Consider the following 26,937-nt stretch of genomic DNA (forward strand, 5'->3'; position numbering starts at 1 on the left):
GCCAGCAACAGGGCAGCAGGTCTGCCTAGGCGCTCTACTGCTGCTATCACGTTATGGGCTCTTCTAATGTTATGGCGGGTCGAGCGGTGAGGCATAAAACCGGCTTGATCTAGGTGGACTAGGTCTGACCTATGTGGTATGAGTCTATTCGCAAGGATTTTGGAGAGTATATTCACCTCAATATTTAGAAGGGATATAGAGGGATAGGAGGTGTGATGTTCAGGTGGCCTGCCAGGCTTGGAAAATACACTATTTCAGCATGCAAGCAGTCTGGTGGCAACCACATGGTTTTAAATGCTTCCTAAATTGTGTTCTAAATTGTGTTGAGGAGAGGAGGCCTTAGTTGGTCTACATACACCATGTAGAATTCGCTAGGGTAGCCGTTCGGGCCAGGGGCTCGGCCCGTTTGCAACTCTGATACAGCTGTTAGTTCTTCTAATGTAATGGGCATATAGAGGGACTTTCGTGTGTCATCTAATATAGCATGTAGTGTTAGATCATCGAGAAAGCTCTCTATTAACGAGATGCGTATGGCTTCTCCTGTATAGTTCCACATAAAAGTGAGCAACGTTACACGCAATGTCGGTCGGGTCTGTGAGGGTTCCCCCTTGTGCATCGCAAATAGGAGGGAGATGAGTGAATGTCAGAGCTTGTCTACATAGGCGGCAAAGTAACTTGCCAGATTTGTCCCCCCACTGATGGATTCTGCTCTGGGATGCCAACCATGTGAGCCGTGCCTCGTCCAGCAGCTCACTCAGATACTGTTGTTGGGTAAGCCATAGGTTTCTATGAGTTGTATGTGTGTCGCCGTCCCGTCCCTGTACCTCTAATATCATCATGTGGGCTTCTAAACGTGCAAGCTTATGCGTCTGGAGAGGACATTCTGCTGTGGTGTAACTAATATCTATCCTGCGTATGGTGGGTTTCACGACTTCTCATAATATTTCAAGGGATGGAGCTGTTTCTGAATTGGGGGTGAAATATTCTACTACTGCCTTACGAATGTGCGACCAGTATTTCTGCTCCTGCATATGCCAGGGGGAAAGTCTCCACTGGAATAGGTGGTGATGTGGGTCTATTGATAGTGGCATCGTGATTGGGGAATGACTAGATAACTCCCGAGCAGAATTAGGGCCTCTAATACTCTTTGGAGATAATTCTCTGGTATAAACATATAGTCTAGTCTCGATAGGGTTTCATGTACTGAGGAGTAGTATGTATAGTCTGTATCTTGTGGGTAGAGTGTTCTCCAAGTATCAACCCAACCAACCATGTTCGTGAGGGAATGAAGCTTTGACTCCCTGGGCCTCTCCATAGCCCTTGAGGGCCGCCCAGATCAACAAATATTTATCACATTATTCCAGTCACCTCCAAGCAATCAATAAAGGTCTGAGTAAGTGGGGCGGAACTTCCGGTTCGGTACGAGCAGAGCAGCGCGCACACAAGCAAGCTGAGGACGAGGCGCAATAGCCCGCTCCAAAATCTCTACCGACTGAAGGAAGTGTGCAAAAATAATGCGCGAGGTACCATAAGACCTCCAAGACATAGGAACAGGTCAATAACCTCTTTCCTTTCACTTCTTGACACTATATTTAACACATTTTTTGCACGTTACTTCACGGTCCTGATGAATGCCCGTAAGTCCTAGAACACAGGCTATTGAGGCAGAAACATGTCGACCAATTTTTAACTTCCTGTCACCAGTTTTTATTTTTATTATTCGATACTCAAAGTGCAACTACAACTCATTATCCAGTTAACAAGATGCACTATAATTGAGCTTACCAGACCCGAAACCAGACCTAATAAAAAATTTTGACTCCCTGGTTTTCGGTTTTTTAACGAATTCTTTATTTCTGGCTCACTACTGCACCAACCTTGGGTAACAACCTCCTGGTGGAGGCTGCATAACCTAATAGACCTAATGATTATGCACACACGTGAATTATAAGCGGAGAATCAAGATATACCGCTTAAGACACCACCACACCCATCACGTGCCTGAGGGTCTTAATATTGGGACTTCAACCCCCCCCCCCCCCCCCCCCCATCCTGTATACCTAAGGTTGATCAGGACAAGTGATCCTTTCTCCTGTGATTAGACTATATCTTTTGGAAAGTGAATGGATCAATATTCCATCTCCCCTACTTCTGATTAGAAGAGGAGCGTAAACACTACCAATTAAAATATGTTGCCCATATTGAGTACCTTGCACGATGATACATCTCCCGACTGGATCTACCCAGCGGCGTGAGATTATGAATGGAATTTGGTGATGTATTAGTATGGCCACCCCCTGGAGCCCCATGTAAACCCTGCAAGGAATACTTGTTGTAACCATAGCGGGCTAGGCAGGGTGTCTTGGTGCCCATAAGATGCGTCTCTTGCAGTAGCAGTATGTCTGCTTTAGACAGTTTTGTTTGACAGAGTATCGCACCCTGCTTGATTTTGCCTAGCAAACGCCGTACATTCCAACTCATTATTCGCATTTTACCCTGTGAGATTTTATCTGCTTGTGATGGCATTGACATGTGATGAGTGGTCATAAAATTGAAGTCGCATAATGGAAAGCCTATCTAGCATATCAGTGTCTAGGCATTGGGTTGAAACAAAGAACCCCACAAACCATACACCCCTCTCCTCTCCTCCCAGACCAACACCTCAGAACAATTTAAGCAACTGCCGCGGATGGAAAACCATATCCACCCCAACGGGTGGATATGGGTGCATGCAATGGGATTCTCCAGATGACGAGTCTGAGTCACGGTGTTGCGGGGTGTGTGGATTAGTTCTTATTTGTTCATCTGTCCAGTTAAAAACTGCTGCAGGTGTATTGAAAAACAAAGTACGAGAATTGTATACGACTCGTAAACAAGCAAGGAACTGGAATGAGTACGTGATTTTAAGCTCCCGCAGGCGTGCCTTGGCTGCTTGCAAAGATTGACGCTGCTGCAAGACCAATGTAGTGCAGGCTGGTAATATCATGATTCTTTGTTAGCCACCCTCAGCATCTGTAGCCTTGGCCAAAGTCCCTTTGTAGCGGTCCATGGTGCTTTGTTAAGGCGGGCCCACTGGCTGTCTCGTCTTTGGTCATGGTGAATCAGTGGATTTGTATGCTCCTGCGTATTTAAAGCTCTGCCAACAATCCTGGCCAGATACTAGATGGTAGGATTTGTCTTTTCCTGAAGGAGATCACTATAGGCCAGGGGAGGACCCATCATGCCACAAGCTGCACCTGAACTTAATCCGGCTGCTTTTGTGAGCGCAAGACGACAACCCCTCCCCCCATTGGGCACCACATCTCTGCTGCGCCCGCGCCCTGATGAAATATATACGGTTAGGCGGGGACGCTATTAATGGATCGCACCTTGGTAGGCCAGGAGTGATTTCACTGCAGGCTTCCTGTGGACCCTACTCCTCCTTGGGCCAGCCAGCGCCATTGTGTCAGCGCGCCCGGCTGGACCCAGCAGCAGAAGCTCCTGCGCTGCGATCCTGCAGCTCGTCACTTCAATTCTTGGCAGTCTAGGATTTCTGGCCAGCCTCGCCTGGTGTGTAATCTACGTTACCACCTGCCACGGCCTAGAACCACAGCAGATAGGCCTTACTCACTGCGCCATGCCGGGTCCAGTCTCAGCAGGCCCCCCGCAGCGAACGGGTGTCCTAGCCTGTCCATGAATCATGTAGGGCCTCGATGGTTCATCCCTCAAGATCCCTCTCACCTCCGATCCTCAACCGGAGCGAATTGCAGGTCCTTGGGTTCCTGGTCTGACACCTCCGTCTCCTGCCCTGCACGGACCTTGCGGCCGATCCCCGGCAGCGGATCATAGGCACCGACTTCGCTGCAGGATGGGGCTCCAGGGCACTGCCGCTTTGCCATGTAAAACACCATCGGGCACGTCTTCGTTATTTCCGCGTCTGCAAAAGCGATTTGTGATAGTTAGGCAGCAACTGACTCGGTTTCGGCTGGTCATCGGCTGGCGGAGCTGGCCTAAAGTGTGTCTGCCATGTTGGACCACTTTATCCTTAAACATTTTGTGCAAACATACTCCCCTAATATTGTGAAAAAGGATAGGTGTGGAAACAATGGATCCACAGAATATAATCAGAGCCCACCCTAAATTTATATATAAAAGCATCAGTCAGCATTCTTTCATCAATGGCGCAATGACAGATTGGTGAGGTCACAGAGCTATAACAGTACTAGATGAAGCAAGAGGAATACATGTTCTCCAGTCTACACATCACCCAAACAAAAATATAATGGGCCTAATTATCCTGGACAATGCCTAGAGCTATTTTGGTTCAGCCAATGTTTTTATTGAACCAAATGTGATGAGCATCATTTAACAAACAAGAAGCGAGCCCTTCGCCCACTTATGTGGTAGGTTTAATCTTCTGGTGTACTACTCACATGGTCCACGTAAGTAGCTTCTTGCCAGGTAAGGGCCAATATAGACACTCTCAGCAGAGATCTTTTGTAAGTACTCAAATGAACATTGTAAAGTGGAAACATCTATTTAATTTATAATTGTTCCTTGCAATAAGATTAAACTAAAAAATTGGGAAGTTAAGGTAAGCAACTGTCACTCTCATCCACAGGTCTATATATATATTACCAATGTTCCTACAGTCTCATAAGGAGTTGGTCGCTTTCATCAGGACCAAACAGTCCTAAGGCTGCCAGCAAGTCATCATTCTACAATTTCTGCAGGGTCGCTTGAGGAAAAGGTTTAGCCGTTTCTACCCCTTAAGTTCTAAGGTTAGACCTCTTACGAAGCAGAAAATGTCCAAGAAGGTCTAAAACTGTCAGTTCTACCTTCCTTCATAACTAAAATTGGCTTAATAGGTGCCAGAGGTTGCATTCTTCAAACCATTGGAGGAAGTATTGTTAGAGTCCGATTCCTTGAATGCTTTTTCCCCCCAAGATCAACTATTGTATTTAAAACTTTGGTGTGTTCATGATCATTACTAGGCTTTTCTAAATGGCACATGCGTTTTATAGTCTTCCTCCTTAACATTATGTCAGCTAGAAAAAAGATATTGCTCCTGGATGTTTCTACCAGTATACTACTGCTGCTAACAGTTTATTAGAAGTGGGAAGACCCATAAAAGACTAAGGTAGGACAGCAGGTAACATGCCATAGCCTGGAAGGAGGTCTAAGAGATATCAATCTCGCAAAACTGTCAAGTAGCAACTTAAGTAGTTCAGCTGATGTTCTTCTAACATTATAGACTGCAGGTGGGAGAAAAGAGTTAACTACACTTTGGATGAAACATTTGGTCAATGGAGTAACACAAATTAAATGATGTTCGCGACTGCTAGATAATAATATAGAATACAGCATTTCAGGTGTGGTGCACTTTAACTCTGTGAGGCAGACCGAGTTAGAGTCAAAGCAGGTAATGTTGGGGTATATCGTCAAACAGCGAGGTGCAGAAAGAGGAAGGGGTCATACCTAGATTACCCAATGATACCCAATGATAATCTTCATTCCTTCTAGGCCCATTTCCAATTCTGCTCTGTCCTCAGGCTTACTCCAACAGAAGTTTCAACTGGTGTCTGGGTGCTGGCATACTCCAGAGCGGAGAAGCTTCGGCTCTGGAGCGATAAAGGTAATCAGCAAGTAATTTTACACATTTTTGATTTTGTACCTTTCAAATAATAAGAAAGCAGAGATTGCTTTGCAATCAAACACTATTGCTTTCTGGAGGTAATGCATTATCTAATTTTGCCTGTTCCAAGTCTCCATAGTCCCCATTACCTAAACACTTTAAATAATTAATCAATCTCAAGAAAAATCAGGCACTTTCTTTTCAAACCAAAATCAATACAAAAACATTAGATGTGATAAATAAACACCGCTAAAATATATTTTTTAAGATAATCCTTACTTCTACGATCATGTTTTTTACTTTTGGCCGATAGATTCTTGAAAGAACATTGTTGCTCTTGGCTGGACTCTTTTTTAACTTCTGTAGAAATCAGACGTTTGTGGTCTCTGAGCAAAGAAAAGCAATACAAAAATCAACAGCAGCCCCATAATCATAATCAATTTTTCTTAGTCATTATGATCATCTACATCAAAACAAGTTCAATTATACTCTATTTTACCTTAACTGGTAGTCGTTCTTCAGTAACTCAGTTTCAAAACTGGATTCTTCCATGATATTCCTTTTGACAAAACAAGAGCAAACTAAGGATAAGAAAACTAAGGGCTTACATTTTTTTCTTCATAGGCATTAAACGTGTTAACATTCTCAGTTTAATGTTTTAAAGCCTTGTGCAGCCTCATGCTACCTTCAAATGGTACACTTAGCGGGGAAACTAGGTTTCGCCTCTAGATATATGCCAATCATACACAACCTCCAAGCACCAAAGAGAACACAGCGTCACAGTTACACATACTCCCACAGGCAGGACAGTGGTGAAAGATAGAAGGAAAGGAAGTAGGCTACCTGAAAGACAGACAACCCTACAGCCATGCACACAATTTCAATGTACTTATGACTCTAAGGCCCCGGCTGGATTCTCAAATACAGGAATCAGAAGCAATTCAGTAAACACTCATAACCTCTCTTCAGTCTTCAGCATAAAAGAGGCGAGAATGGCATTTTCCCTTCCCTATCCCGGCTCAGGAACAAGCAGAAAGGAACAGAGCCTGGTTTAAAGAAAGGGTGAATCTTCCCAGCCCAAGCATGTCCTCATTCCAATTAGGGCTCACAAAACCTCGAACAAGGAAGGAGCTTAACAACCTGAATCTTTCAGAACACATGGATGAATGACAGCAGAGGTGGGGTCTGGACCTTCCCTTATAGAAAGAGCCTAACCATCTCAGTCGAGGAGAAGCTGACAGAGGATGTAGCGTTGACTACTACTTTATTTTAGGCAAGTTGGGAACAACTGTTAGTGTACCAAATGGAGAGGTGGAAGCTGATCAAGTGAGAGGATGCAGGGTGACTGCTAACTCATTCAGTCAGGATGAATGGGAAGTTAGCCTAAGAAAGCAGCAGTATCTAGCCTGGTGCTGAGAACCTTGTTTTGTAAACAAGGTAGCAATGTAAAGCGGGACTGGGATACACGATTGGGAAAAATACTTTAAGAGATAAGTCGTTAAATAAATTAGGGCATGAAAAATGCATGCGGTGAAGAAAATGGTCTTTACAGACTGAAGTTACTTATGAGGCAATAAACTGCCAAGCTGTTAAGACTGAAAATGGGCCTTCCTCAGTCTTAGAAGCATGAGATTTCACAGACCTTGACTAAGAAAACAGTCTGCATTCAGATTTAAGGCCTTATTTACAGTTTGATGAAAGGGACAAGCATTGCCAACACTAACAGAGCTAGGGAAAAGAATAGCAATGTTTTAACTAAGTAGGAAAAGGCTCCACATCTACTAGGTGCACACTGCACAATATTTAATTTGAAATCACAAAAGGATATAATAGGGTAAACAGCACCAGCCCCATCACAAATTTGGTTCATCCAGCAGAGTGAGATGGCCTCGCACACAACAAACCTAAAGAACAAATTATTTATCTTTGGGTAAAAGTTCTTTCTGGTGAATGCTCTACCGCAATTCCTCACCTTTAGAATATTTCTCAGGTGCTAGATTGGATTGGCATGTTTCTGTAACAGCCTTTTTGAATTATACTAAATGCTGTTGTGTGGCACCACATGGACCTCATTCCTCCCCTTATGTGACAGAGTGGAGCTGCATATAGGCCCCATTGCTGTGCCCGAACACCAGTTTCTTGATCGACTCCTTACGCACCATTGGACGCAGAGCACAAAACAATTGTGGTACAAGTGTGCAGCTAGACTTTTAAAAAAAAAGACCCTTCCACAGAACAGGGAGGTAAGTAGGACAGTGAGGAATCTGTAGTTAGAGTATCCACAAGATAAAACGTTACTAGAAGTAAGCAACTTATTCCTCTGAAGAATACGCCTAATTGCAGATTCTTCATCTTTAGAAAAGATACAAAAGCAGTATCTACCAAGATCGAGGGTCTAGGGGTGTGGACACTGACCAAAACGTCCTGCAGTACAGAGCGGGCGAAATGTCATTACTGCTGGACCTGGCTGTCAACGCATTGGTGCTTTGTGCACATATGCACCACTATCTGCAAGGCTGCGATGTAGACGTCAATGATTGACTTCCATGTGCTAACGCAGAGGTAGCATTCTCAGCCCTGGCGGAACGGCTCTCAAACCTTCCACCAGCTGCTTCTTAGCAAAAGCCAATCTTAATGTAGTGGTTAATACACCTCAACGGGGTCTCCTTCAGGGCAGCCTTCGCATTTTCTGCCCCAAAATACACAAAATAAACTTATTGTCCACACAATGGCCCTTGGTACTATCAACATAAAAGCTAAAAACCCTTCTGGCAAAAGACTGATGGAGCCTCTACCCCTCTTTCAAAGGGCGGAAGATGGGGGTCAAGGTGAAGAACGCTGGCAGGGTGATAGATTGCATGACGTGCAAAGGAGTAACAACTTCAGGCAAGAAGATCCCTTGAGTACTCAGCACCAGTTTTTCAGGAAAAAGGTGTAGGTGTCCTATCGATTAGTACCAACAGATATGTACTATCTACAACACTAACGTAACAACTCAAGCCGGCAGGAGAAATGACCCGTAGTAGTCCAACCACTCCCCATGGCGCTCTCTCAGAACTAGGTACTGGTACTGGTACTGGTCCCCATAACAAGTGCACACAAGGGAATGGGGAGTGGAGAAAACAAACGTCAGCCTGTGGAGATACGGAGGACAGGAAGTGCCTCCCAAACAGCCTTGTCTTCGATTCGGTATGCGTTTCCACAGATAAAATGAATCAGTCTCACTGGTGTTATCTAGAATGTGACAAACGAGATACAGGTACTCTAACTAAATGCTCATTCCATACCCCCACAAACACAATCATGCACTTCTAAGAATCACTCACATGCACTACATAGGCTGTTTACTGTAAATGCAGAGTTGATCGCAAAAGGAGTTAATGAAAATCACTCCTTTATTTTGCCAATAAAGGGATGATACGTCTCATCAATAGTTTTTTTAAACTAATTTTATTGATTTTGATCAATGCAGACAGTATTACATCAATTATAGTAGTTGGTGACAATCTACATCACATTGCAGGTTCACACAGAGTCCTGATACCCTTAACGATGGCATCAAGCATGCCAGAAGGTATTGGTACAAAACATTACATAAATCAACAAACTTGTAACACTATTACAACCGGCAGATCATACCAGTCACAAACAATCAAGATTACTGCACAAATAATATATGGGCATAGCGGCACTTCTTGGCGAGATCCTTAGGGCCAATATCAAAATGAGAGTTAAGTAATTAAGCAAAACTTAAACAGTAGGATAATACGACTGCAGACATTATGTGCGAACCAAGAAACAACAGGGGAGGAGACAGGTCAAGGAAGGGGGACACAGCATTACCCCATTTTAGGGAGGCTGCATACCAATAAGGTAGTCCAGGATGGTGCGCACCTTTACACTTTATTGCAATGGGTCTTTTAGCTATGTGTAATGCTGGGTCTATGAATTGGTTAGTGGTGCTTCCCACCTTTCCGCGTCTGTATAGCCCCAATAAACCTGTTTCCATAATGTATAAGTCCTCTCTGCACATGATGGTTGTCAGTACTTCTCATCATAATAATAGTAATAAATGCAGGTATTCTGCTAATTCCAGAAAAGTACATCAACCAGAATATTCATCATAACATAGTTATATCCGTTAGCACAGAATGTCACAGTTAACCAATAAAATACAGTATAGGTACGCACACACAAACAGACGGATCCCTTACTTTTAATCCAGACAGCTTTAGTAAACTGTGCCAATCGTAAATAGGTTACCGGGATGCAGCGCGGTAGCGCTGCATGAGTCCAATAGCAGCGGGTCGCCAGCGGCAGCTGAAAGACTAATACGCAGCTGGGTGATGGGAGCCAGCACACCAACCCAACAGGTTGGTGAAGGCAGCTGACGTCAAGTGACAGCTAGCTAATCCCCCAAGAGCTTCTCCTATGGCACCAGCAGGGTTCGGATATGACAGGAGCTCAAGGTTCTTCGACATAGGAAATGTGCCAAGACAGAATCGGCTGGAGACGCTATCGATCAGCAACTAGGATGTTTGGCAAGTGAAGACGCAATCAAGGGGAGTGGCTTAAATACCCGCGTAAACCAAAAGACCACCAAGGTTTATGCCACTCTTAATTGCGTCTAGCTATCCTGTAGTGCTTTTTCACTATAGAGCAGACAGTAGTGACTCCATTCACACCACTTTCTTCCGTACCATCGTGTGAAACGGACTGATCAAACATCCAACAATTTGGCTGAAAGATTACAATCTTTCAGATACCACAGAGGCCATAAATGTCTCCCAGCACCTGGTATAAATGGACAGGAAGGTGAACAATGCCTGGTTGTGAGGATGACATCCACCACTTCAGATGGCAGATCAAAAATAGTAAACTGCTACCAATCTATCTCCATGCATGGTGGTGTAGATTGCACAAGTTCAGGTGAAGGACTTGGGTCTGATGCCGCGAAAGAAGACCCTCACAAAGTGGTTGCCTGATCAGATGACTGATGGTCATGCTAGGACTACACTCTCTTGGCCCAATCAGAGGCCACTGGGAGTCTGGGAAAGAGGAGCAGAGGAGGTAAGACGTACAGGTGTCCTTGCTCCATTCCAACCAGAATGCATCTCCTAGAGAGAGTTCTTTAAGAAACTCTGACGTACAAAACCTTTAAAACTGCATCTTCTGGACAGTGAAAAAAAGATCTAGCCAGGGTTTGCATTTATGGAAGCTGACCTGCACCACTGCCGGATGTAGCTACCATTTGTGGTCTGTCAGACGCTGCCTGCTTAGCTCGTCCACTCTGGCATTGAATGATCCTGGTTCGCGATCAGGTAAATGCCCGGATGTTCCATCCATCTCCAAAGGTGCAAAGCCTTCTGGCACAGAACCGATCATGCCATTCTGCCCTGTTTATTGCAGTACTATGTGGCAATGGTTTTGTCCACGGGATCCTGCACACCCTCCCCTTTATGGATGACAGGAAGGATTTCAGAACTTAGGGGCCTATTAGGATGGCGGACGGACCTGCGTCTGTCCGCCACCCCCGAGGTGGAGGGACCGTTCACAGGGGCAGCGGCGGTCCCTCCGTGCAATTAGGATGTGATTGCCACCCTGGCGGTCACATCCGTATCTTTAACCTTGCGGCGGGTGCTGCTTAAAGCAGCACCCGCCTCAAGGTTAAAATGCATGCTTTACATTTACATTGCCTGCCGCTTTGTGCATGTAAATGCTGGGGGGTACCATAGGTACCCCCCATGTGCACCCCCCACCCCCGACACCCTGGGGGTCCGCAACGTGCCCCCAAACACAAAAGACCACATGCTTTTCCACGGCAGAAAAGCCGCTGTGGAAAAGCATGTTTCCGCCTGCATCCTAATATGGCTGGCGGTGTCTTGCAGACACCGCCACCATATTTGCCAGCATACACCGCGGATCAGCCGTGGACGGACCTGCCGTCCGCCGCTGATCCCACCGCAAACCTAATGTGGTGGTGGGTGTTTCCAATGTCCGCGGCGGTGAATCCGCATCCTCCAGGCCGGCGGTGGCTTCCACCGGCCCGGAGGATGTGGATTCACCGCCACCCTAATCGGCCCCTTAGCCAATAGCCTGCAAACTTAACAGATTGATATGAAGCTAGATTTTTGTAGAAGACCAGAGTACTTTACATAGCTGCCAAGGTTACAGATTGCTATGTGTGACATTTTTTATAATTTTAGTTTAATTATGAGTGACAGTTCAACAACTATGATTGACACTTTCTTCGGAGTAAAATTAAGCAGTGAAGAGTAATACTGAAGTCTGGAAACGAAGGATAAGCATATTAGCGAGTGATGTGATTTACTCCTGATGTATCATTCTTCTTTATTTGTGTTTTTTTATAGCCGCTTTATGTATGTACGCATCGGCCAAAGTGATCAAATGAAAATTTCACAAAAAAATTATAAAAACAACTTCCAACCTGTATTGCTATATTGGATGCCTTCCATCAGTCACCATCTCAATCCACCTTCTGCTGCTTTCCCGATTAACCTAAACACTCCTGGATCACTTCCTGTTCATCCATCTGTTCATCCATCCCAAGCCTTTATATAGATGTAATACTCTAAGATCACTCATGGTATTAATGACATAAAATGCCACATAACATAATACTTACCTTTGCATAATTGATTCTTGGCATGCGTGTCATTGATTAAATTCTACTATAACACATTAGAAACGGAAAATTAATTTTTAGCCATCTTTTATATGGCTTAACTTTCCAAATGAATGAATTAATGTCACACAATAAACTGCTGTAAGGCGCCAGAACACATTCCAGACTAAGACCTTAATTATTCAGCTTTGCGAAGTTATAATACAACACTGTTTTACAAGGATAAGCGTAAATACAATATGGAAATCAGTTTTCATGTAAATGCCTTTCCGTTATCGTGCGGCCGACTACGCAATGTGTTCCACTGGCAACTTGTCAAGACAAGAATTCAATAAATAAGTAAATGATGAAAAAAACACTTGTATTGCTAAGAAATACTGTACCCTTGGGGGAAATGAAGAAATGACAATTGGCAAGATGCCCGGAGAAGATAAAGTTTATCCCGCACAATGAAAAAGCATACACAACATAAACAACCATTCACTGCTGTGTAGCCTTGTCTGACCCTCAAATTATTAGCTGACGGGACAGCTCAGAAAGCCCAGCTCCCAAGAAGTGTGCCAAGCAGCGCGCACCATGCCTGTGCCACTAGTGTTATTATAATAACAGCTGGCAGTGCTCAGCGCACAGCACTGGACAGGCATAAGCATTTACAATGAGTGACTTCGCATTTCAGTGCGGTGATGCGGACCACCACACTTAAATGTGTTAGTCTAATGTCTGATGCGTGTACTTGGCAGGGCCGACTCTAATCTCCAGCTCCCCAAGATAACCTCCCTAAAGCAGTAGTGACACGTCCTTCAACACCGTCAGCTCTGCGTGCGGAAGGGAGAGGGGCCTGCAGTTGGGTAATTGCGTTCATACAGCCACCACTGCAGATGGAGCCGTTTCCTTTGAAATCCTGATGGTTTCGGGTTGATTTAGTGGATGCTGTGCCCACTAGAACTTCAGATTTTGTAGTAGAGGAAACATGTGCAACCTGGAGTAGTAGACAAGGAGCATAGGAGGCTAAGTGGCCAAGAAACATCAAAGCTGCTCTCACTGAGACAGGAGTCCAAGGCTGAAACATAGATTGAATGTCCTGGACTCGTCGTGGCGGAGGGAAAGCCTTGAACTGCACTGTATCCAAGAGAGCTTCAAAGTATGGCAGTCTCGGTGGAGGAGTCAGGAAGGACTTAGATTCGCTGCTTGCGAATGTCAACGATGGCAGGAGGTTTGCCATAGTCTAGAGGTTATCTACAACTGACTGGTGAGCCTGCCTTCAACAGCTAGTCATCGAGGTAGGGGAAAACTAGTATCCTCGATCTCTAAGGTGGTCTGTCACTGCTGCCATCACTTTCATGAACACTCGTAGGGCATTGGTGAGGCCTAATGGGATCATAACAAACAGAGCCTTAAACTGAAGGTAATGTCTGCGGGACTGCAGGACGGGCACATGAAAATACACATACTGCAGTCCAAAGTCACTTTCCAGTTCCCAGAGTTCACAGTAGACAAGATCTGGGGCAGAAGGTGTCAAGCGTTAGTCTTCTGGGCAACACTTGTAGTGACTTGTTGGTTCTAAGAAAGGGCCGCTTACCCTCAGAGGCAGTACCAGACTCCAGGTTGGAACACAATGTCTAGCAATGCGCAAGAAAATATTTTGTGCAAAAAATTATAGTGCTCCATGGACTGATAATATCAAAGTCAGTTTCAATAAACCAAATGGTTACTTCTGTTATATTTAAATAAATATTTTTGCTAAAAACATCAGTGACGTCGCAGCGGTCATTGAGAAACATGATTGGTGCTCTTATAAACATTACTAGTGATCAAGAACATGTACCAAAAGACAAAAACAACACAGTCCATTTCCTATATAGACAGTTGCTAAAGGGTTCCTGATAGGGTTGAGGTTTCAATTCCTTCGAAGAATATATGGACCATAATCAGGACTCTCATTCTGATTGAGCCAGAGAAAATGAGGAAATAGACTAAAGTAGACTAACACATAAAACAAACATAATTCAAAGAGAATAATGATGCAAATAAAGTGTGAGGTTCAGACAAAAACTGTAAAGATATTCACAGGGTGAGGATCAGGATAGACCCTTAAGCGATAATAGATAGGGCACACCTGAAATGGAGGATATTTATGCGAACAGGCAGTACACCTGGGTCTTGAACTATGATCGGGTAGGAGGAGTCATTAATTATGTTAATGTGGAAGTCCCTAGAAGAAGTGAAAGCAATAATAATGGGAAGGAAATTGGATCTAAATGAGCCCAATACTGCCAGGAATTGAAATATCCATGAATATCGGTCTGAAATGGTGCAACCTTAGGTTATGACCCAACCCAAACAATAAGGAAATTAGGTTTCTCTCTAATGAGGGTAAGAAATCATGGCTATCCAATCATACCTGGCTCCACGAGATCCAGTGAGCGAGAAATGTAGCAGAAATAATTGCAACACAACTGGACTAGAAAAACATCTAAGCCCTTATATAGAAGAGAACATGTTATCACTCTAAAGGGAAGGATTTAGCTATCTGGTATTGGGAAGAAGTAAAAAAAAAGTGTCATATATAATATTTCTCATAAATAACCACCTACAGGGCCGCCTGAATTATCAGGTAGTGGTAAATGTTCTGCATTTTCCTCCTCAGCTTTACCACATCTAGGAGGTGCCTAACTTCAATATGGCTGACAGCGAGGACACCATAACGTCTTCGCAGATGGAAGAGTTGGCACTACCAGAAAATGCCAGGATAGAAGACACGCAGCACAGGAGGAGGAAAGCAGTTGCCATGACAGAGCCAAAGCCTAAACATAAGGTAGGGAGAAACTCAGTACCGCAGGAGCATTTTGAATTTGTCCTTCACTAATCTCAATCCCAGGCTAGCAGAGGAGAACATTCCAAGAGCCTCAAATCCTCTTGAATTCCCTACTCGGAGGAGTTGTGGGGAATGAACTGAAGTTCAACTATTTAAAGAGAAAATGAGGCTCAAAAGGAGACAGCCTGTGAGGCTTAGCCCAGTGGCCAAACCATGGCTTTGAAGTACTCACAAGGTATCAGTGAGAGCCTCTTTAAAGGGGAGCAGGCGCTGAGAAGTGTGTGTCCCAGGCAGCAACATTTAAGTAGGGCTTTTATTCTGGTCTCAACTAAAGCTAGCCGCAAATCCAGGACCTCACCTCCCACTGGACCACTATGGCAAATGATGTACTCTCTTCCATTGGTGGTGCATGTGGCGAGTCACAATCCATTTCACTGGAGGTTCCAAGCCCACTAGCTTCTTGCTAGTCCATGTAAAATCTGTCACTTGTATAGTGAAGGGGAGAAAACTCTCCTCCTTCCCACCAGTATCCACATCTGGGGGTGCACCCTGTTCAGAGACAAACAGATAATGAAGCCTCTGCTGGTACATTTGCCTGGTAGAGGCAATGGTTCAGAGTCAGGCTGAATGACTACCAGTAGAGCGTTTATAATTTCGTAGCGAAACAATGGGGATTGGGGGGGGGGGGGGCGCGTTGGGCTGAAGTCACTTTTGTGTCAGGCATTGGAATCAGAACAATATTCTCTTCTGATGCAGGTTGACTAGGAAAGGCATAGCACAGATCTTGGAACTGTAGTGGACCTTGGTACTGATCTCAGGCCAATGACCAATTAGAAGCATCACAGACAAGTATTCTTAGCCTGTGAGACTGGAGGAGAGTTGCTCAAGGAGCTGGCACTTTAGGGTTGAGGTGATGTACCAGGGTTGACCATCTTGTTGATATTTAATTGGAGGTGCGCTGCACCTTGAAGCGGCTATCTACCTGGCAACTCTTAAAGGTACCTTGTGAACAGAAATAAAGATTCTCAAACACCAGGTGCAACTATCTCTACCCTGCGAGAACGTAGTGGGCCACACCCAGGAAAGTAATCCTCTAGTCCTAGAAGAAACAATCTCCATCCTGGAACTCTGTGGTGGACAGTACCAAGGAGTGGTAGTGCTGTAAAGCCCAGGAGAAGCTATCCCTGTTGAGGCAAATGCTTGCATTGTTGTCTGAGGTTACAGAGCCAGAATTTCTGGCCCTAGTCCCTTTAGAGCCCTGAACAGGGAAGAGACAGCAGGAAGATACCCTGAAGTTGTTGCCCAATACCTAGATGCCTAGGATGAAAGATGTGGAGGGTGGGGTTAGTTGATGCTGCATTAGGTGACCAGGTTAAGCCTTTGAGTATTAACCTGTAGTGCATAGGATACAGGACACTACACTGCCATGATTGTTGTATATGGCAGTTGTTTTGTCAGTTAGGACCTTTGAATGTCGGATTCTTTGAAGCACTAAAAGATGGATATGGAGATGGCTCTTCACTGGATATCAGAAGCTTCAGATCACTACTCACTCAAGGCGGCCTCTCCAACCCAGTTACGATGCACCTGCTATAACTATCACATTCAGGTGGGGAAAGGGAGAGAAGCATGTCAATCGGCAAGTTGGCACTCGTCTGCCACCACATCAGCTCTCAAGCCATCTACTGCAAAATGTGCACAAGTGTGGAGATGCAACCCCTGAGCTGGGCCCACTGAAATCCTAAGGTCCTTTGCAGGGCCTGCGTATGCCATCAGTTGTGCAGGAAGAGAAGGAGGCACAAGGCCTGGAGCCCAAGACTCCCAATGGCCATCCTGGAAATCAAGGACAGAGCCTGAAAGGACGGGGTCATATCCTGAATATTCTAGACTTATTTCGGTAGTGGAAAGGCCTTGAATGCTCCTGTGTCCGGGATACCCCAAGGAGATCAACAAGTAGGACAAGATGACCGGTATATAAAAATATGCATCCTACAAGTCCAGGGATACTTTCTAGTCCCCTGGATCAACAGCAGAGAGGACCTGAGTCAGTGTCGAGACAGATGAGGGGTCGACAGGAAAAACACTCTGGTGTGGGGAAGAAGCGGTGGAAACAACTTGCAGAACTGTTTGGTCTGAGGTGATAGATTTCAAGCTGGGAGGAAATACTGAAATCTGCCCCCCAATGTTTGACGGTGCGCCTGGGAGGGCAAATCACAACATCCTGGGAGCCCCTGGCACAGATGATTAAGAGTTAGAAAAGTGCTGTGTTTGCTAGAATGAATGGCCTTGACTGCCACCAAACCCCCTGTACTGAAATTTCTGTTTGAAGGTTAAAGCTGCCGAAAAGATAGGCCTTTGGCGTAGCCACTAAGCTTTCAAGACTAGCGGTGGAAATGTTTGGCTGGGGACAATAACCCTAGGGATCAAGCGGTGGTGCAATTAGATCTGAATTGTGCAGAATCAGACTTCTCTTTGAACAGTTTAGATCCACAGAAGAGTATGTCCAAAAGGGACAATTGAAAATCCCCTGGAAAGCTGGTTATTCGTGTATGGGAGTGCCTTTAAAGCACTACATAGGTGTCAATGACATGGCTATTGCTGTCTGTGGAGTCCTGTATGCAACACATACTTTGCTGCATTGTACCAGTACTGTATTGTTTGGGCAACTGACTTCATGTGATCCTATGGAATGGAAAGCAAAGTCTCGCTGGCCATGTCTCATAAGAGATAGGTGTACCAGCCCATACGGAATGCCACATTCAAAGAGTGTAAAACCAGGTTAACTGAGCAAAGAATGCTCTTGTCTTCAGATCAATATGTTTCAACTGCCTATCCAGGAGGGTTCAAAGGAAAAGCATTTGCATAGACTTTATGTGTGGATGCTTGCACCAAGAGATTTTCAGTTGTAGCGTGTCTAATAAATAAAAATCGGGGATGGCAGGGGCTGTCTTGAGCCATCTGACAACAAACTGACTGACCAGAGGGTCTGAGCATAACTTAGCCAAAGGGCAGGAGGGGGGAGAGAGTCCCTAATGGTAACAGTGCCTCCGATGAAGTTTGACTCAGTTGATGAATTTCAGTCAAACATTGCTTTGGTTTCCAAAATAGGCAACAGCAAGTCCAGCATGTCTGCTGCCTCTTCGCACTACTACAGCAACAGAGGCACTTTCTTCAATTGGCCGGTGAGGTGGTGAGTCTAGCTCAGCCTCTGGTGAGGTATCTATCCCACTGGTATTTTGCAAGTCTAAGTCCAGCTATTCATCAATGTCATGAGGGGGAGCAGACTGTCACCCTCCTTATCATCATGGTTGAAAGGGACACTAGGAATGCCCTGGACCACATCAATTGGAGGAGAAAAAGGTCTCTATCCTCTGATAGTACTAGCATTGAGGCTGAAGGTCTGGCTGCACAACCACCAAGGGCTCCTTCGTTTTTTCATATCGCAAGATAGGCCTGGGGCAATCAACATAACCTTGGGGTAAGAAATACACTGCAATTGATCCAGTACCAACAGCAGCATCAGCATGCCAGGATCTAAAGTGGATAATGCGGCTGGAGTGGAAGTCTGGGCTGACTTCACTATGGGTTCCGAGATAGCAGTCCGAGCTGAAGAGTCCCACCTGTGGATGTTCATATGGGGGCCCTGAGGCTCCGTGGTCCCGAATGCATGCCAGAGGAAGTCAGCAGCATCTGGAAAATTTCCAGCACTGCTTCCTTGAAGGCTGCAGTTAGTTTATTTAGGAAGTTTTTTATAGCGCTGCTGGACCCAAGAGTATCAGAGCGCTTTACAAGGTAGGTAGACATATTAAGAAATAATAAACAAATTTACAATGTGCAGAAAAATTCACAAAGGTAAAAATTTGAATTAAATGCTAGAGGGGGGGCAGCAAAACAACGGGATAATAAGAGGGATAAAAGGGAGTTGACATTAGGGAGAGAAGGGGGTGTGGAGAAGGGGAGTGAGAGAATGGAAGGAGGGAGAGGGGGTGGGTAAAAAGTGAATCATAGTGGGGCGGTAATAAGCGGGGTCAGAGTCAAAAGCATTAGGAACCCCAGTGCTTGTTGAGGAGAAGTTCTTTGAGTCTTTTTTTGAAGAGACGGTAAGAGGGGTTGCAGCGAAAGTCTTTGGGGAGAGAATTCCAAATCGTCGGACCAGTACCAGAGAATGCACGAGATTGGGTATTTTTACGTTTTAGTTTAGGAGGGATCAGCGTAAGGGAGTTAGTACTCCTCGGGGACCTAGAGCATCCTGCTTTTTGAAGTTTGCTTGAAAGGTAAGAAGGGGTGTTTTGGTGAAGGGCTTTGTGCGTGATACAAGCAATCTTATATGTGGATCGTCCTTCAATTGGAAGCCAGTTTAGGTTTTTGAGGACAGGGGAGATATGGTCAAATTTCTTACAATCAGAAAGGAGTCTGGCGGCAAGGTTGAGAACAGATTTGATCGGCGCATGGTGGACTTTAGGGGTTCCAGCAAGAGTGGCATTGCCATAGTCAATCTTGGAAAGGACAAGTGATTGTACAACACATTTGAATTCATCAGCTGGAATAAAAAGGTTTAATTTTTTTGAGGTGGTGAAGGGTAAAAATAGCACTTTTGGCTGCATTTTTAATGTGGGGGATGAGATTAAGGTTTTGGTCGATGCTGATGCCTAGGGATTTGACAGAATTTATAGGTGGAGAGGGTGCAATTAAGTGCTGTGATATCCTTAAATTAGAGTTGAGTGGGAAGGGGGTTATTTTTGGGAGTGCAAAGGATAATTTCTGTTTTTATAGGATTAAGTTTGAGATGGTTGAGATGGAACCAGGTTTGGACTTTCATCAGAGTGTCATTGAGGTGAAGGATGTCCTTGTGGGATTTAATCTTGTAGTTAAGTTGAGTATCATCGGCAAAGAGGTGATAACTGATTTTGGCTTGTTTGAGAATGAGGGTGAGTGGTTCCATGAAAAGATTGACTAGGGTAGGGGAAAGGATCGATCCTTGTGGGACACCGAGTGAGATAGGTTGAGGTTTGGAGAGGCAGTGACCAAGCTTAATTTGTTGAGATCTATTTTGGAGGCACGAGGAGAACCATTTCCAAAGCGATCTTTGAGGGTATTAAGAAGGGTGGGATGGTGGACAGTATCAAATGCAGCCGAGAGATCAAGGAGGATTAGTAGAGTGGATTCACCTTTGTCTAGAGAGCAATGAATGTCGTCAGTAATATTGAGCATAGCAGTTTCGGTACTGCATCCCTTTCTAAAGCCAGATTGGAAAATGTCGAGGAGATTGAAGGAGCTGATATGGTTATCTAATAAAAGTGCTTTAGAGAGGAAGGTTAGAGATAGGGCGCAGATTGTTAAGGTCATTAGGGTCAGCAGAGGGGTTTTTAAGAATAGGGGAGATTTGCCCTAGCTGAAGGGAGTCAGGAACACAGCCAGTGGAAAGTGAGGAGTTGATGATGTCGGTCCAAAATGGGGCTATGATCAATTTAAGATCTTGAACTAAATGGGAGGGAAGAGGGTCTTTGGAGCGTGAGGATGGTTTGAGTTTAGAAATGATGTTAATGATCGTGGTTTCAGAAATTGGACTAAATTCACTCCATGCAGCCTTGTTTTTCAAAAAGAGCCCTGAGCGAGATGGAGATGAATCAAGATGGGGGAGGGCAGGGATGCTGAGAGGGGTCAAGATGTGGTGGAGGGGAGGGTGAAAGTGAGTTAGGAATGTTAGGGAGGATGCATTGGTTAAGGGGGGGTTGGCGAGAGAGAGGGGGGGAAGAGAAGGATAATTCGATGTTTATTTATTTATTATTTATTTATTATTGCTATTTATTAAGCGCGAACGAATACCCATAGGCGTTTCGGCGTTAAAAACCAACTACGTAAGTCTCAGTAAGTGCCGCTATGGTATTATTGGTTAAAAAGCCAAGTCTTTAACTGTTCGCGAAAAAGCAAAAGTTTAGGACTTGTCCTGATTGACTGTGGCAGTGTGTTCCATAACTTGGGAGCAGAAACCAAAAAACGACGGTCACCCCAAGAAACTGTTTTTGTGCAGGGCACCACTAGTTGATTCAAGGTGGTAGAACGGAGTTGTCTGGTGGGAATATAGGGAATCAATTGATCCTTAAGGAACTGCGGTCCCTGATTGTGGAGTGCTTTATAGACTATACATAAAGTCTTGAACTTAATCCGATTACGGATTGTCAGCCAGTGATAATTCCTTATTGTTTCTGAGATAGATTTAAATGTAGGTGTTCTAGACAGGAGTCTGGCTGCTGCATTCTGTATAGTTTGCATTTTATTAGTAACACGAATCTGGGCATTTACAAATAAACTGTTACAATAATCCAGGCAGGATAGGACTAGGGAGCTTAGAAGAGTTTTTCCAGCAGTGTCAGGTAAAAAAGGAATAATTTTCCTCATTAGTTTAAGTTTGTGACAGGCTATGGCTGCTGTTTTATTAGCATGGGCCATAAAATTGAGGCCTTCATCAAAAACCACTCCCAAGTTCCTCACCTTAGAAACCGGTTTAGGGGGAGCTCCGAAGGATGAAGGCCACCAGACTGAGGACCAGCCTGGTGAGAGTGGTCCGAAGATGACAACCTCCGTTTTTTCAGAGTTAAGTTTAAGACAATTGGAGGCCATCCACTCTCCAATTGCTAACATACCTCCTTGAAAACGATTTGCCACCTTGTCTCCATCACTATTTATTGCCAGAACCAACTGCGTGTCATCTGCGTAGGAGGTTAGGCTCACACCATGGGCTTTGATGACTTTGGCCAGGTCCGACACATAGATATTAAACAGTGTCGGACTTAGGGATGAGCCTTGAGGAACCCCGCATGGCAATGACAGCTAGGATGATTGAAAAGGTCCCAGGGAAATCGCCTGAGTTCTCCCAGCCAAAAATGAGGCGAGCAAATTTTTTGCAATCCCTTGAGTACCCATTTTTCCGACACGGTCGACCACGATCTTATGATCGACCGTGTCGAAGGCTGCGGACAAATCAAGCATTACCAGGACAGCTGTTCCTCCCTGATCCCGGATGGCTCCAATATCATCAGCTGCTTTAATTAAAGCTGTTTCCGTACCATGGAATTTTCGAAATCCAAATTGGGTACTATCCAGCTGATGTTTCTCGATGAAATCTGATAGCTGGTGGTTCATAGCTTTTTCAGCTACTTTTGCTAGAAATGGGAGACTCGCTGTGGGTCGATAATTTCTTAGCTCATCCTTATCCAGGAGCGGCTTTTTTAAGGGGGGTTTTAAAAGAGTCTTTTTCAGTATATCGGGGTAGATCCCAGATCTAAACATGGAGTTGCAAACTTGTGTAATAACCGTAACAAGAGAGTCCATCACCGGGGGCAGGACTTTGAAAGGACAGGGGTCCAAAGCTGATCCAGTTTTAATGGATGTAATAATCTCCATTGTTTGGTCATCCATAAGATCAGTAAAGTACGTAAATAGAAGGTGAGAAGGGATGTTACTAGTAGAGTTTAAGATGACATCTATTTTAGAGGAGAAAGCTAGATATATATCGTTTACTTTTGTAAAAAAGAAATTTGCGAGCGCATCACAAAGTGATTGGGAAGGTGGAGGTATTAAATCAGGAACATTTCCAACAAGCTGCCTTGAGATCTCATAAAGTTGCTTACTAGAGTTTTTCGCCTTCTCAATTCGTTCGGCAAAGAACTTCTTCTTTGCCTCTACAATCATAGATTGATAGGTTGCGAGAATTTCCTTGTAACTAGCTTTACTCTCTAAGTTGTAGGATTTTCGCCAATGCCTTTCCCTATTCCTACATAGTTGTTTCGGTTTCCTTAAATCGTCAGTGATCCATGGGGCCGAGGGGTGGCCCTATTTCTTGACAATGTTTTAGTAGGTACTAGTGAGTGAGTAGCATACCCTAGCCAGTCCTGATGTTGAAGAGAGGCAGTATTAGGATCAGTGGCTAAAGTGGGGTGAGTACCGTCCAGTAACTTTTTTAAGTCTGTCTTATTTATACCTTTCCAGACCTTTAACGATTCTGGCCTGGAGATGATGGCTCTGTGAATGGGGCTCTCCGTAATTGTAATTCTGCTTAAGATGGCATGGTGGTCAGACCATGGCATAGGGAGGATTTGTTGATTTTATTCATAAAGAAGCTGGCGATTTCTTCGCATCTATTCACAGAGGATGCTAAGTTTGGAGGGCCAAAGGTAGTTTGTTTTTTAACGATATTAAAGAGTTCTCTGGGGCGGTTTCTACCTGGTCAAGTTGAGACCGGAGAAAGGAGGCCTTTTCGTTGAAGATATGTTTTTTGTATTGGGCTCTAGTAGTTCTCAGGAGAGCCAGGTTATCAGAGGAGGGTTGACTCCTCCAGGCACGTTCAGATTGTCTGAGGGTCCGCCTTTCATAGTTAAGTTCGGCATTGAACCAGGACCTGGGAGGGATGTGTTTTTGTTTTTTAAGTTTGATTGGGGCAATTAGGTTGAGGGCTTCACAAATGGAATTATTGTAATGGTCGGTAAAGTCATTAGTGTTAAGGGAGGGAGGGGGGAGAAGTAAGTGAGTTTTGATTGTAGATTCCAGTTCGCCAGGTGGAATGAGGTGAAGGCTGCGAGTAGGTTTCATAGGTAAAGTGATCACGGTGGAGGGGCGTGTAGTAGGGCTATTCAGGGTGAAGAGGATAAGGTGGTGATCAGACCAGTCTACAGGGAGTATATTGGAGAGAGAGGCCAGATCCTTGCTCGTCAAAATCGCATCAAGGGTGGCACCTTTAGAGTGAGTCGGAGCATGGCAAAGTTGGGTCAAGTCAGTGATGTCTAGGGCTTCATTAAATAGGGTGACAGCAGGGTCATCAGTTTTGTTCCAGTGAATGTTGTAATCTCCGAGGAAAAGATTTTTGGAATGGGAGAGAGATGCTTGAATGATAAGCTCAGTCATCTCTTCCGTAAAGGGGAGGCAATTTCTGGGGGGTGGTAAATAGTGTGTAGCCAAGTTGTGGGGAAGCCAGGACGTGTGAGGTCAGCGCAAAGGTATTCAAAAGATGTGGGGTCTTGGAGCTGAATAAGTGAGATGTCAAGTTCATCTTTAAAGATTAGGGCCAGGCCTCCTCCTATTTGATCGATTCTATCTTTCTTAATGATAGAGTAGCCTGGTGGAATGAGCAAGTCGAGGATAGGGATGGAGTGGGCTTTGAGCCAGGTTTCAGTAAGGAATGCGATGTCAATGTTTTGGTTCAGAATGGTTTCAGCAATCTCAGTTGCGTGGCAGGAGGCGGATTTGCAGTTTATCAACATACAGCAGCGGGGAGAGGGGACAGGTAATGGGGTGGGGGACAGGGGGGGATAGGTATAAGTAGTTGGGGGGGTCTGGGAGAGGTCAGAAGAGGGGGGGTCTGTTCATTCCTAAGAGAACTGGGATAGTGGATTGACTAGTAGGGAGATAGTGAATGAGGCAAAGGCGGGAGAGACAGGTCTGAGTATTTGGGGGGGTCTAGGAGAGGTCAGAAGAGGGGGTGGGTCTGTTCATTCCTAAAAGAACTGGAATAGTGGATTGGCTGGTAGGGGGGATAGTGGATAAGGCAGAGGCGGAGATATACGGGGGTTCGTAGACAAGTTAGCTCCCGAGGTTATAGAGCAAATATCACTTTGAGGAGGGGAGATCGTATTGATCTTGTAGGGTGGGGCGCTTAAGGAGGGTTCAGTGTGTTTAGATCTGATAGTGTGGTTACCAGGGAGGGGGCGAGTGTCAGTATTGGTGATACAAATATGAGGTCTATAAGTGGGTGGATTGAGATGAGTGTCGATGAGCGACGGTCAGGTGTGTAGTGAGGCGGTCGATGTGTGGACAAGATCTGAGGAGAGGGATTTAACAAGGCGTGAGGTATTGTTTCTGAGAGAGGAGAATTCTAAAACGAGGGATGAAAGGAGAAGTTCGACCTTAAGGAGTAATTGAGTAGGAATTGATGGGAAAAGTATCAGTAGTTGTCGGGAGGTTGTTAAGGTAACGGTTATCGAGGGGTGGGATGTTCAGGGGGGGAACGGGGGAAATCCTGGAGGAGGGGTGAGAGGAGAATTGAAATGGGGGAGGGGGAGCATCATTTTTGGGGGTAGGGGGTATGCAGGATGTAGGTTTACGAGTGGCATTCAATTTAGGAGAACATAAAGTAGAATGAGGTGGAGAGACAGTAGGGGTTGGCATGTCTAGTGTATTGTGGGATGTTAGGCCGAATGAAGGAGTGTGTGAAGGTGGTGTCGGTGGGGGATGAGGGGGGGCTGTAGGGGAGGTGAGGGGGATGGTTAATCGAGGGGAGAGAGTATGAAGTACAGCAGAGGGTGAGGTGGAGTGGGAGTAAGAGGGAGGTAGGAGAATAGAAGAGAGAAAGTTAATAGAATGGGGGGATATAAGGGGGTAATTGGGGGAGGCAGGGGGCATCACTGGGGCGTTGTATGGGGTGGAGGAAAGAGGGAATTGTTCAGGAGGAGATCAACAGGAGGGGAGCGTGTATCCGAGCATAGGGAATTCAGGGTTAAAGAGGTAGCCTGAGTAGGCATGGGGGCATCAAGGGAGTTTGGCAGTTTGGAGGAGTCAATAGGTGGAGGAGTCAATAGGTGGGGTGGGAGAGTCATGGGTGGAGGGGGAAGAAAGGGGGACGTATACATTGTAGGACTGGGAGACATTAAAGGGTTGGGAGACATTAGGGGACAGGGAGACAACGGTGTCGTAACAAGTTATAATGTTGAGAGCGAGGGAGGTAAGTAGAGATTGAGAGAAATCAACTTGATTGGGTGAAGAGGAGTGTGAGATGGTGAGAGAGGATAAAGGTGGAAGAGGGTGAAGGGAATCAGTGTTGGTAAGGGAGATGGGGTCAGGGGATGTTAAATGTTGTTGTTGGGTAGGGGTAGCGATGTGGGGTGTACAAGAGGGGGTGGGTAGGTTAGGGAGAGGAGATAGGGGGGTAGGGGAGATAATGGAGGGTGAAGGGGGAGCTGAGGGATGGGGTAAGTCCAAGGGAGGCGACAGGGGGGCAAGGCTTAAGATGGAAGGAGTTGGGTTTAGGGGTTCAGGAGGAAGGATGGAAGGATTGAGGGTTTGTGTGAGGGATTGGGAAAGCGAGCTGAAGTAGGATTCAAAGATGTGGAGGTGATTTTCAGATGCCTGGATGAGAATGTTTCCAGATTTGAAGATGGAGATATCAATTTCACCCGGAAAGGAAGGGGAGGGAGTGGTGGAGAGTTTCAGACCATATGGGATATTGTGGGAATTCGTGATAGGGAGGTGACGGAGGGATAAGCTTTTCCATTTCGATGTGCGTTTGGTGAAGAAGATGTAGTTGGTGATAATGGAGGAGTTAAGGCTATTATGGTGATCAGCGAATAAGGTTTCTGGGTAGAGACAGAGAAGTTTATGTTTGAATTTCTTCTTACCATGTTTGGAGAGATGGGAGGAGTAGAGGATAGACCAAGAGTTAGGGCCGAGTTTAGAAATGTGTGAAGCTGAGATAGTGGGTGGAAGTGAGCGGGGAGGCATGATTAGGGGTACAGATAAAAAAGCGGAATGGGGGGGGGGGTAGGAAGAGTGAAGTCAAAGCAGGTTCAAATAGTGAGGGACATGGGTGAGGCCAGACAGAAGGACACCTTGTGGAGGGGTAGCGTAAACAAAACTAATATACAAGGCAATCTCACAAATGGGCAGCCAAGGAATAGAAGGAGGAGGAGGAAGGGAAAGGGAGAATATAGTTACATTTAGACAATGCAGAAATGGCAGAAAATGTGATAATTCAAACAGATATACTCTAAAAACCTAAGATACAACATAAAAATAGAACACATAAAATGAAAAAGGGACTCATCGTACATTAAATACAAAAAAGCTAAAATGTAAACGAGAGGAGTATAAAAA

General features: G+C 45.1%; 1 protein-coding gene across 3 annotated transcripts in view; it reads right to left on the reverse strand.

Moving 5' to 3' along the window:
* The window catches only part of TERF1 (telomeric repeat binding factor 1), a 372,906-nt gene that overhangs the window by 165,471 nt on the left and 180,498 nt on the right, over positions 1-26,937 (reverse strand). For all 3 annotated transcript variants that reach the window (XM_078687148.1, XM_078687145.1, XM_078687147.1), the window contains exons 8-9: positions 6,114-6,173; positions 5,894-6,000 (exon numbers count right to left, since the gene is read on the reverse strand). In XM_078687148.1, the coding sequence (XP_078543274.1) occupies positions 5,894-6,000; positions 6,114-6,173 (167 nt within the window). The remainder of the gene's footprint in view (positions 1-5,893; positions 6,001-6,113; positions 6,174-26,937) is intronic.

Source organism: Lissotriton helveticus, chromosome 4_1 (genome assembly GCF_964261635.1).
Source record: "Lissotriton helveticus chromosome 4_1, aLisHel1.1, whole genome shotgun sequence".
NCBI classification, from domain to species: Eukaryota; Metazoa; Chordata; class Amphibia; order Caudata; family Salamandridae; genus Lissotriton; species Lissotriton helveticus.